Raw genomic sequence first — 12,550 nt, 5'->3', positions numbered from 1 at the left:
CAGCAAACAGGTGTGGTCATTCGTGTCCTTCAGGTTGCGTGAAGCGAACGCCCACTGCAAGTAGCTCAGATTAATGAGGGGACTCTCGGAGACCCCACGGCAAGGACCATGCAGCACGCATGGCCAGCGCTTATGGGGCTGGGACTGGAGAGGAACTGCTCCCGCTGCTTCTTCTGGACCCACAGGGCTTCTCACTGAGGCTTCGCTCAGCAGACGGGCTTCCTCTGCCTACCTCTACCTTCTCTACCTCGGCAGCCTCCCCTGCCCACACCTAGGCTTCACTGTGACCCAGCTCTGCTCACCCCAATGCCACCTCTAGCTCGGTACCCCCCAGCACACTCACCGTCCTGCCATCTCTTCGGCCCCACGCGAAACCCCCAGCCTGTGGACCAGTTCTCCGTGAGGCAGGTCCGTCGGCTGGCCAGAGGGTTTCCTCAGTGCAAACAAGCTGTTGGGGCTGTGGTCTTCCCAGAAGATGTGAGTCAGGGGCAAATATTGGATATTGGCCTGTCTATTGCACTGTACTTGGCTTTCACCTTCGTTCATTTGTCTCTTTTTTTCTTCCAAACTGTACAAGTCGTGCACCGCTACGTGCTTGTTGTAAATACTAAAATGGTATCATGTCCAAGCCCTCCTTGACCACTAACCTCTGAACTTTATTCCTCTTCCAAGATGTAACCATTGCAGCCGGTTCTCTGAAGCTTCCCCGGCCCTTCCTCTCTCTCTTCCCTCTCTGCGCACACACACACACACACACGCACGCACACACACACACCTGTATAATTATAGTCTTGCTTAGCGGTGCGTTACGTATGTGGTTTTGTGCTGCATGTGACGTCTTCTTCCTGATACCAAATATATGTCATTTTCCACACACCAGCCAATTCTCCGACACCGACTGGGTATCCAGCAACTCGACTCAATCCCAACACTAACTCTCCAGAGTCAGCAAAGACCCCCACGAGCCTGCTCCCACTTCAGATGACAGCTTCAAGTCCCAGGGGCCACCCGTACTCCCCCCCTCCTCCGAGCAGCTACGAATCCAGGGTTCCCACAACCCCTCGTCAGGTTCAGTAATTTGCTAAAATGACTCATACACCCCAAGAAGACACGATACTAATTACAGTTTAAGGGATGCAAATGAGCAGCCAGATGAGGAGGCATGGAGGGCGGGGTCTAGAAGGGTCCTGAGTGTGGGAGCCTCTGTCCCCATGGAGTTGAGGTATGACCCTCCCAGAGGGGGCATTTATTCACCAGCTCTGAAGCTCCTTGAACCTGGTTGTTGAAGGAGTTTTATCAAGGTTTCATTATATAGCCATGATTGATTAGATCATTCACTCTTGATGACTGAATTCAATTTCCAGCTTCTCTCCCCTCCCTGGAGGTAGGGGTGTGGGGCTGAAAGTCATAACCCTCTAACCACTCGGTCTTTCTGGCAGCCAGCCCCCACTGGAAGCTATCTCTGGGCCCTTAAGCCTAGAGTCATCTCATTACCATACAAAAGACACTCATCACTCAGAAGATTCCAGAGGCCTTAGGAGCTCTGTGTCAGGAACCAGGACCAAGACCTTTTTTTTTTTTTTTTTTTTATACTTCATATATGTATTCTGAAATTTGACTTTTTTTAAAACAATATGTCTTGGGATGTTTTTATGTTACCACATCCCTTTCAGAGTTTACTCCATAGTACAAAAGGATTTTGGAGTACTGACTGATGAGCATATCACTTGCTTCCATTGTTTCCTACTGCAAACAGCGCCAAGTGTCCACACAAAGCACTGGGGAAAATTAAATATTCATCAGCAGAGAAATAGGTAAATAAATTATGGTATATTCTTGCAATGGAATAATACATAAAACAGTCAAATTGAACAATTAACTGAATAGTTGCAGACTTTAATGCCCTACTTTTAATAATGGATAGAACCACTAGCCAGAAGATCAACAAGGAGAGAGAGGACTTGAACGACCCTATAAACTAACTAAATCTAACAGACATCCATAGCATGCTCCCCCAACAGCGGCAGGACATGCTCTTCTTAAGCACACACCTGGAACATTCTCCAGGATCAGTCATACACTGGTCTGTCAAACTAGCTTCAACAAGCTTTAAAGGATTAAAATAATACAGATCATGTTTTCCAGCCACAATGGCATTAAATTAGAAATACATAACAAAGAAATCTGGGGAATTCACAAATATGGGGGAAATTAAACATCACACTTCTACATAACTAGTGGGTCAAAAAGAAGGAATCAGGAAAGAAAATAGAAAACTTACTCAGATGAGTGAAGATAAAAATGCAACCTACCAAAACATAAGGGATGCAGCTGAAGCAGCGCTTGGAGGGAAATTTATAGCTCTAATGTTTTTACTTAAAAAGATCTTAATAACCTAGCGTTTCACCTTATGAAACTAGAAAAAGAAGAGCAAATTAAACCCAAAGGAAGCAGACAGAAGGAAATAATAGAGATTAGTACAGAAATAAGTGAGTTAGAGAATAGACAACCAATAGAAATCACAGAAACCAAAAGTTGGTTCTTTGTTGTTGTTTTTAAATTTTTTTATTTGAGAATATTTGACACACAATGCTACATTAGCTTCAGATAAAAAGTTGGTTCTTCGAAATAACAAAATTGATAAAACTTTAGCTAGCGTGACCAAGGAAAAAAGAGAGAAGTCTCCCCACCCTTCTCTCCCCCTCTCCCTCCCCTGTCCCCTTACCTCTTCTCCTCCCTCCCTCTCCCTACCCCCTCTCCTTCCTCCTCCCCTCCCTTCCTCCCCCTTCTCCCCCTCCTCCTCCCCCTTCTCACTCCCTCCCCCTCCCTCCCCCTTCACTCTCTCTCTCTCTCTCTCTCTCTCTCAGGTTAATGAGAATGACAGGGAACTAAGAGGAGAGAAACCATGGTTTGAAAGTATGATGGCTGGGGCAGTAAGAAGTTAAAATAGGTATTCATTTTGTTCTCCCTAATTGAGGCAAGATATCCCTGGTTAGAGTCTCAAGGGCACCTAGATTCAGAAGAACGTGATCCTGATTAGTAATAGTAGAATCAGAAATAAAAGAGAGGACATTACTACCAACCTTACATAAGTGAGAGCGTTATAAAGGAATAATATGAACAATTGTTTCCAATAAATTTACAACTTAGATGAAATGGACAAATTCCTAGAAAGACACAAACTACTGAAACTGACTCAAGAAAAACAGGAAATCTGAGCAAACATATAACAAGTAAAGAATTAGTAATCAAAAATCTACCCACAAAGAAACGCCCAGGCCCAGATGTCATCCCTGGTGAATTCTACCGAACAAAAGAAAAAATTCTTCACAGACTCTTCCAAAGGATAGAAAAGAAGGGCGTATTTCCCAACTAATTCTATGAGGCCAATATTACCCCAATATCAAGACCAGTCAAAGACATCACAAGTAAGAAAACTACTGACCAATATCTCTTCTGAACATAGATGCAAAAGTCCTCAAAAATACACTACCAAATAGAATCCAACAGTCTATAAAAATAATTACACACCATGACTAAGTGGGATTTATATGAAGAATGCATGGTTTTTCTAATACCTGAAAATCAATTAATGTAATACATCACATTAACAGAATCAAAACTAAAAATCACATGGTCATCTCAATGGATGAAGAAAAGCACTGGATAAAATCAAACACCCTTTCATGATAAAAGTACTCAACAAACCAGGAATATAAGGGATCTTCCCCAATCTGATAAAAGATATCTAAAACACACATGCACGCATGTGTGTGCGCGCACACACACACACAACCAACTAGCATCATACTTAATGACAAAAAAAAAAAAAAGGACGCTTTTCCCCTAAGGTCAAGAATAAGACAAGAATGTCTATTCTTGCCACTTCTATTTAATATTGTGCTGGAGGTTCTAGCCAGGGTAGTTAGACAAGAAAGAGAAATAAAAGGTGTCCGGATTGAAAAGACAGAAGTAAAACTATCTAACTGCAGGTGACATTATCTTGTATATAGAAAATCACAAGAAATCCACTAACAAACTATTAGAGCTAAGAAATTATTTCGGTAAGGTTACAGAATGAGAGATCAATATAGAAAAATCAATCGTATATCTATATACTAGCCGTGAACATTCCACAAATGAAATTAAGAGAACAGTTCACATTTACGATGTCATCAAAAAGAATAAAATATTTAGGAACACATTTAGCAAAAGAAGTGCAAGACTTGTACACTGAAAACTATAAAACATTGCTGGAAGAAATTAAAGACCTAAACTAATGAAAAGATACCCCATATTCATGGGTCATTGTCTTATGATCTCTAAATTGATCTACATATTCAATGGATTCAGTATCGAAATCCCAGCTACCTCTTTTTGCAGATATTGACAGACTGATCCTTAAATTCATATGGAATTGCAAGGGGCTGTGACAAACCAAAAGAATGTTAAAAAAGAGGAACAAGGTTAGAGTACTCATACTTCCCAATTTCAAAACTTACTACATATGTACAGTAATGAAGTATGGTGCTGGCATAAATACAGACCTATAGACCAATGCAATAGAATCGAGAGTCCAGAAGTAAACACAGTGAGTTGATTTTTGAAAAGATGCCAAGGCCAATCAATGGGGAAGGAATAACTTTTCAACAAATTGTGCTGGGACAACTAAATATCCACATGTGAAAGAACACAGTTGAACCTTTACTGCACACCATACACAAATATTAATTCAAAATGCATCATGGACCTAAATCTAAGAGCTAAAATGATAAAAATCTTAGAAAAAATAGAAGCAAATCTTCACAGCCTTGAGGTAGGCAATGGTTTTTAGATACACACCAAAAGCACAAGTGAAAAAAGAAAAAAATAAATAAATTGGACTACATCAAAACTAAAAACTTGTGCTACAAATAATACCTTAAGAAAGTGAAAATATAATCAAGAGAATGGGAGCAAATACTTACAAATCATATATCTGATAAGGGACTTATATGCAGATCGCATAAAGAATTCCTACCACTCGATAGTAAAGACAAACAACCCAATTTAAACCTGGGCAGAGGTTTTGAATAGACATTTCTCCATATACAAATGGCCAGTATGCACATGAAAAGATGATAACATCATTAGTCATTAGAGAAATACAAATCAAAACCACACCGAGATACCACTTTCCACCCACTCAGATGGCTATAATAAAACAGACAACCACAAGTGTTGACAAGGATATGGATAAATTAGAACCCTCAAACATTGCTAGCAGGAATGTAAATTGTTGTAGGCACTTTGGGAAGCAGTTTGGCAGTTCCTCAAAATGTTAAAGATGGGCTTTCTGGGGCACCTGGGTGGCTCAGTCAGTTAAGTGTCTGCCTTCAGTTCAGGTCATGATCTTGGGGTCCTGGGATTGAGCCCCACATCGGGCTCCCTGCTCAGCGGGGAGCCTGCTTCTCCCTCTGCCCCACCCCCCTCCCTGCTTGTGCTCTCTACTCTCTCTCGTGCTCTCTCTCAAATAAATAAATCTTTAAAAAAAAAAAAAGAACATAGGTCTACATAAAAACCCATACATGAATCGTCATAGCAACATAATTTATAATAGCCAATAAATAGAACCCACCCACCAAAATGTTCACCAATGGATGGGTAAATAAGATGGGATATAGCCGTACAATGAAAAATTATTCATCAGTAAAAAAATGAAGTACTGAAATAACATGGATGAACAGTAAAAACATTATGCTTAGTGAAAGAAGCCAGTCACAAAAGACCACATGTTGTAGGATTCCACTTACATGAAATGTCCAGAATAGTAAATCTATAGAGACAGAAGGTAGATTAGTGGGCGCCTACCTCTCGAGGAGCAGGAACTGGGGGGGAGGGGGAATGGGGAGGTGCCAGCTAAGAGGGATGGAGTTTCTTTTGGGGTTGATGATGAAAATGTTCTAAAATTTATTGTGATGGTTGCACAACCCTGTGAATACACTAAAAACTACTGAATTGTACACATTGAATTTTAAAAGGTGAATTGTATGGTACATGACTTAATATCCCAATAAAGCTGTTTTTTAAAAAATGAACGAATTATATATATATCAATGTAGATAAAACTTAAAAAAGGTAGAGAAAAAAATAAGTTGAAAAAGGAAACAAGGAAGCATACAATATGATGTCTTTTATGTGAAACTGTAAAACAAAAAGCAATAGTATATATTGTTTGGGGGAAGATAAATTCTTAGTAAGATATAAATCTTGGATGGAAAGGATATACTCCAACTGAAAAATTTCCCCTCTCTATAAATAATTTTTTTTAAATTTTATGGCTTATTTGTCCATTGCTTATGTGTAGTATATAAAGAAATATATATCTATGTTCATATCCTTTCTTTTCTTAAATAAGAGGTGAAATACCATATGTACTTTACTTTTTTTTTTTAACTCGACAATATATTCTAGAGATCACTCTAAAGGAGTTTCTGGAGCTATTCCAGTGAGGCTCCTTTATTAACCTTGTTGAGGCTTCTGTCCGAAAGGAGGAGGGCCAGAGATGGATGACTATATGGAGACACTGAAGGATGAGGAGGATGCCTTGTGGGAGAATGTGGAGTGCAACCGGCACATGCTGAGTCGCTACATCAACCCAGCCAAGCTCACCCCGTACCTGCGCCAGTGTAAGGTCATTGATGAGCAGGATGAAGACGAAGTGCTCAATGCACCCATGTTGCCTTCCAAGATCAACCGGGCAGGTAATGAGGAGCCACCCAAGAGGAAAGGGTGGGCGGCCTCTTGTGGCAGCTTCCGGAAATACCCTGTAGTTGGCTGTACCAAAATGACGTTTCTCCGGGTCAGGAATTTTTAAACTGGGGTCCACGGACTTCTGCCCACCCCTCCTCCGCCACCAAGCTCTCTACGTATAGAACTGAGAGGGTCCATGAACTTGGAATGGGGGGAAATTACATCTTTATTTTACTAGCTTTAACCGAGATTCAGCGTTTCCATCCGTTCTGAATGTAGGTAGACGATGAATCACAGTGGGGATTAGCAATACCCGTGACTTTGTCAACAATAAAATTACAGATAACTTCATACCACATTACAGCTGTTACAGATCTTCCAAAATAGCATTTACACTCATCTCACCCTCAAAATTATAGTAGTTACTAGACCTGCCAAGAGATCGTGTTATTAATGCATTAGTGAAGAGGCACTTTTATTACTGAATCTCAAATTTAATATTTGATAACCGTATCTTATTAGAACCGATTCTCTTCATAATCCAATTCCTTTTTATCTGTTTTGAAAATATTATTTTGAGAAGGGGTTCACAGGCTTTCCCAGACTGTCTAGGGATCCGTGACACTTTATCACATTCTTCAAAGGCAGCAAGTGTGGCTTGTAAAACTTGGCTCTACATACGTATGCGTGTACATACACCTCTCTGTGTTTGCGCATGTGTGTACACGCACAAGGTCACAATGTAAAATATCTCTCTCCCTGTGGCTCGCCGTTGAAAAGGTTTGAAAATCACTTCCCCACGGTACGACTGGCGATAAGTAGCTCATCTGCTGTGACTCTCTTTCGCACACATAACAGACATCACTAATCACAGCTCAGGTTCCTGATGAGCTCGGATGTAACTTTACAATCCTCAACACAGCGCTCCAGGCAGCTTCACCAAACAATCCATTAACACAAGACAAAATGTATTTGTTATGTCTATCCTGGGACCTCAAGGGAAGAAACATCTGAAAATAAAATGTTTGAGGATGGGCCAAGAAATGTAAATATTAAGTGGAACCAGAAACCAAAAATGCCAGGCAAGTTACATTTAGGTTAAAGATGTTTCCGGACTATGAGATACCCAGAGATCATGGAGCTGTGCCTGCTTCCCGTGACTTTTCCTAGCTCTCCACCCGAAGATTTGTCTTCCTGCCCCGAGTCTCAGAGAGCCATGCATTATTCTGTAATTGCTTTGTACTTCCAGCCTCCTTCAATCACAGAAGAGCTGGTGCCTGTATGGTTAATTTCTGTGCTGGTCAACTGGGAGGCTCTTTGAAACCGTTGGTTCCCATAACTGCAATTCCATTTATCCTGGTTCTACCAATTTCTTAGAGAAAGGAAAACTAGCAGCCACTGAATCCCTGTTGAGGGCCTGGCACTTTGATTTATAGTATCTGGACTCCCAGATACCACTCTCGAGTGACAGAATGTGGTGAGACTGTCTTCTTAAGAGTTTATTGAGGGATAGGAGCCCAGGGTAAGGCTGGACATGGAGACTTACATCCGATCAGAAGTGCACTCTTCTTCTCACTGGGTGATTTCCGTTCCGCTAGGCCGACTGTTGGACATTCTACATACCAAGGGCCAAAGGGGCTACGTGGTCTTCTTGGAGAGCCTGGAATTTTACTACCCGGAACTGTACAAACTGGTGACTGGAAAGGAGCCTACCCGGAGATTCTCTACCATTGTGGGTAAGTGGCTTTGCCATCAGGAGCCTTTGAACTCTGGCCAGAGTGTGTGTGTGTGTGTGTGTGTATGTGTGTGTGTGTGCGTGTGTGAGTCCGTTGGGGGGACAGTTCCAAAGCTATGAATCCATGACGTTAGGACAGTGTTCCTGTGGCACCTGTGGGCTGTCAACCACTCACTTCTGCCTGCCGATCAAAGAAAGGTAGGTGACAGAGACAGACCAAAGTCAGAGCCAAGAGAAGTGGGTGTTCGTGGAACACCTTCCGTGAATGTTGGGGGGGCGGGGCAGAAATTCCTACTGCCCTCTGGATCCTGTCCTTGCCTTGCCTATTGTCTTGCCAGCATCCCTGAACCAGAGCCCTGGTAACCTCATCCCAACTTTCCTCCCTAAATATTCCTGAATCACCCTTCTCTCCATCTCCACCACTACCCCAGTCCAGACTCCTCCAACCCCATCCACTCTACAGCCATTCCTGCTCTGCTCCATGCTTTCTCCACCCCTCATGTTGCCCTCCTTGCTGAAAACCTTTGGTGGTTTTCCACCGCATCCAGCTAAACACCCATGTCTTTAATGGAGCCCACAAGAACCCTACATGGTCCAGCCCCTGCTCACGCTCCCAGCCTCCCCCTTCTGCCTCTCCGCCTCTCCGGACTCCAGCCACTTTGGTCTTCCTTCAGTTTCTGAAATGTGCCAAGTTCCCCCTTCCTCCCTGTAGGGCTTTGGCAATGATTTTCCACCTTCCTAGGACGTGCTTTCCCTCCTCAATGTTTCAGCTCAACCATCAGGAGCCTTCCAACCCAGCTGCCCGCCAGGCTGGATCTGGCCCCCTGCTGCCCACCTTCACAGCCCCTGCGCCTTTACTTCGTGAAACCCTCTCCATCTGTAGTTCTATTTGTGCATGATCATCTGCTGTTTTACCGGCTGTCTCCCTTCGGAGACTAAGCTCTACCAGGACCAAGGCTGTCTTGCCCACTCTGAGTGCGCAGGGCCTGAAGAGCTCGGTGCAATGTTGGTGTGTAAGTGAGTGAGTGAGTGAGTGAAGGCCTGCCCCCACCCCACACCTGGGGCCCCCTTCGCTCTCCCCTCCTCGGGCCTGATGAGTGCCCCTCTCCACAGTGGAGGAGGGCCACGAGGGCCTCACGCACTTCCTCATGAACGAGGTCATCAAGCTGCAGCAGCAGATGAAGGCCAAGGACCTACAGCGGTGCGAGCTCCTGGCCAAGTCGCGACAGCTGGAGGACGAGAAGAAGCAGCTGACGCTGACTCGAGTGGAGCTGCTGACCTTCCAGGAGCGGTACTACAAGATGAAGGAGGAGCGCGACAGCTACAACGACGAGCTGGTCAAGGTGAAGGACGACAACTACAACTTGGCCATGCGCTACGCCCAGCTCAGTGAAGAAAAGAACATGGCGGTCATGAGGAGCCGAGACCTCCAGCTCGAGGTGAGCAGCACACACGGCGGGGGGCTGCTGGGGCTCGGGACCACCGCGCGGGCAGGCGCACACAGGCCCACGTGGGCCGCCGGAGCTTCTCACTCAGCTTGGGGGGGGGGACACTGTGTTCTTGGGGGCGCCTAGATCCACCATGCGCATGAACACACCAACCCAGTGAGGCTTAGCGTGACAGCCGAGGGCCCAGGGCCACCATGCGCATGTGCAGACGTGCGCACACGGCCCAGTGGTGGGCTTCCCGCCGCCTGCTCGGCCCTCCCCCCATCCTAACCCACCCGACCCCACCTCCACCCCAGCCACCATGTGCACGCGCACACTGACCCAGTGGGGCTTCCGCCACCCGCTCGAGACCCAGGGCCACCATGCACGTGTGCAGACGTGCGCACACGGACCCAGTGCGGCTTCCCGCCCCCTGCTCAGCCCCCCCACCCCCCACCCCACCCCACCTCCGCCCCAGCCAGCAGGTGCGTGTGCAGACATGCGCACATAGCCCCTCGGCAAAGCCCGGTGAGGGGGAATATGGAGAACCAGACCTTGAGTGACCCTCAGGAAATTCAGCGAGGAGACGGACCCAGCACTTGTTCTGTGGAGACTGAGGTTTTTGAGGCCGGGACCCTGCCCTTCCCAACTGTATCCACAAAGCTCAGCATGGCACTGTGGGACGGTTAATGTACTTATCAATGAACAATCTGCCAGCCAAGTGATTAATGTCATTGATGAGTTTACCTCCAAAATGGAGAAGGGGAAGGGAATTTGCTTAACTCATTCATCCTTTTTATTTATTGAGGGCCGCCGTGCACCACACTCTTTTCCAGGGATGCATAACTCAAGACCAAGGCTCTGCTATCACGGAGCTCACATTCTAATCAGCAAACAAATACATAAACACCTGGTAATAGTAAGTGCTATTAAGAAGAGGGAAGGAAAGAGTATGAGGATAGTGAGTGAGGGAAGCGACTTTAAATAGGATGGTCAGGAAGGGCCTCTGAGAAGGGGACACAGGGAGGACAGGGAGGGAGCCAGCCATGCAAGGCTCAGGGGAAGAGCAAAGAGCAAATGAAGGGCCCCAAGTAGGGGGCATGCTTGGTGTCTCTGACCATCAAGAGAGCCAGTGGGGATGGCGCCAACTGAGCACGTGGCACAGAGAGATGGCCAAGGTCCAGATCGTAACGGCAGGGTAAGAACTCTGGAAATTATTCCAGTTGTGATGGGAAGCCACTGAAGGATTGAGAGCTGGAGAGTGACAACTGATTTATATCTAGAAGGATTACTCTGGCTGCTGGGTGGAAAATAGACTCGGAATATTTATTAAGCACCTGCCATGTGTAAGGCACAGTGCTAAGCACGGTGGGGGACACGGGGATAAATAACCTGATTTCTGCTCAGGTCACTTACAATTTAGGTGAAGCAGACAGATCAGTAAACAACCGACTAGAATTCAGGTGAATTGAGTCAGTGGCATGGCGGGCAGTAGAGGGTTTCTGTCAAGAGCACGGGCTTTTAAAGCCTACACATTTTTTTTTTTTTTAAGATTTTATTTATTCATTTATTTGAGAGAGAGAGAGAGAGAGAGAGCACATGAGAGGGGGGGAAGGTCAGAGGGAGAAGCAGACTCCCCGCTGAGCAGGGAGCCCGATGTGGGACTCGATCCCGGGACTCCAGGATCATGACCTGAGCCGAAGGCAGTCGCTTAACCAACTGAGCCACCCAGGCGCCCCTAAAGCCTACACATTTGAGTTCGAATCTGACTCGGGCTTCTGGCTTTACTGCTTACTTGGCTTTTGGCCTGTTTCCTCATCGGTAAATGGCAATCGTGGAACATAATCCCTGCACCCAGGACTGCTGAGCCACAGCCCACGTCCTTGGCCAAGAGGCTGACCCAGTAAGCAGCCCACAGTGCCAGCACCCTGTGCCCACTTGGATGGGACAGGGGATCTGGACCCAGCACCGGGCCCCTGGGCTGACCTTCCAAGATGCCGAGGAGGATTTTTTTTTTTTTTGGCATGACCAGGAGGAGAGGTTTCTATGCTGCTGTAGCTAGGATTTGGAGACATTAGTCTGTGACAGCGACTTAGAAATTTCTCTCCTAGGACTTTGTCCTACATTATATTTCCCTGGTGATACAGGAATAGTGGGAAGCTTGTCTAGAACTTGAAAGAACATCTGGCCAGCTGAGTCCCTAGGTCATTTCTGAGCCCCAGGCTGCTTCCCTGTATGCCTCTTCCATCCTCCCCTTCCACGGGGGCTCTGTTTTCCTGGCTAAAGTCACCACCCTCTGCCTGCCAGGTACCTTGCAGTATCCTCCCCATAGATTTGTAAAAGGGCGCTCGCCCATTTGGTGCCTCCCTTTCCTGCAGCTGTTGAAGACACGCTTGATGTGGGTGTTCTGTAAGGTCGATCAGTTTGGGGAAGCAGACAGGCTTAGTCACGAAGGTCTACGAAGTCTTCTCGTGGGCCCCCTTCCTGATACTCACCTTCCAGGGCAGAGCTCCGCAGATGTCCATTTGTCTTGTCACATTTCCAGATGTAGTAACCGCCTCCTCCAGGAAGCCACTCTTCCAGCCCTGAGCGTGGGTCCTTTAGGCCAGAGATGCTGTGAACCCAGAGGGCCTCACACTGTCCTTTTCACAGTAGT

The 12,550-nt window shown here is 45.8% G+C and overlaps 1 protein-coding gene across 1 annotated transcript in view; it reads left to right on the top strand.

The window, feature by feature from the left end:
- CARD11 (caspase recruitment domain family member 11) overlaps positions 1-12,550 on the top strand; it is a 56,489-nt gene that overhangs the window by 17,252 nt on the left and 26,687 nt on the right. The window contains exons 3-5 of the mRNA XM_032394214.1: positions 6,531-6,743; positions 8,331-8,468; positions 9,581-9,906. Coding sequence (XP_032250105.1) covers positions 6,531-6,743; positions 8,331-8,468; positions 9,581-9,906 — 677 coding nt within the window. The remainder of the gene's footprint in view (positions 1-6,530; positions 6,744-8,330; positions 8,469-9,580; positions 9,907-12,550) is intronic.

The sequence above is a fragment of the Phoca vitulina genome, unplaced genomic scaffold (assembly GCF_004348235.1).
Source record: "Phoca vitulina isolate PV1807 unplaced genomic scaffold, GSC_HSeal_1.0 scaffold79, whole genome shotgun sequence".
In the NCBI taxonomy this organism is placed as follows: domain Eukaryota; kingdom Metazoa; phylum Chordata; class Mammalia; order Carnivora; family Phocidae; genus Phoca; species Phoca vitulina.
The sequence above is the reverse complement of the archived record's forward strand: the minus strand, read 5'-3'. Positions and strand labels throughout refer to the sequence as shown.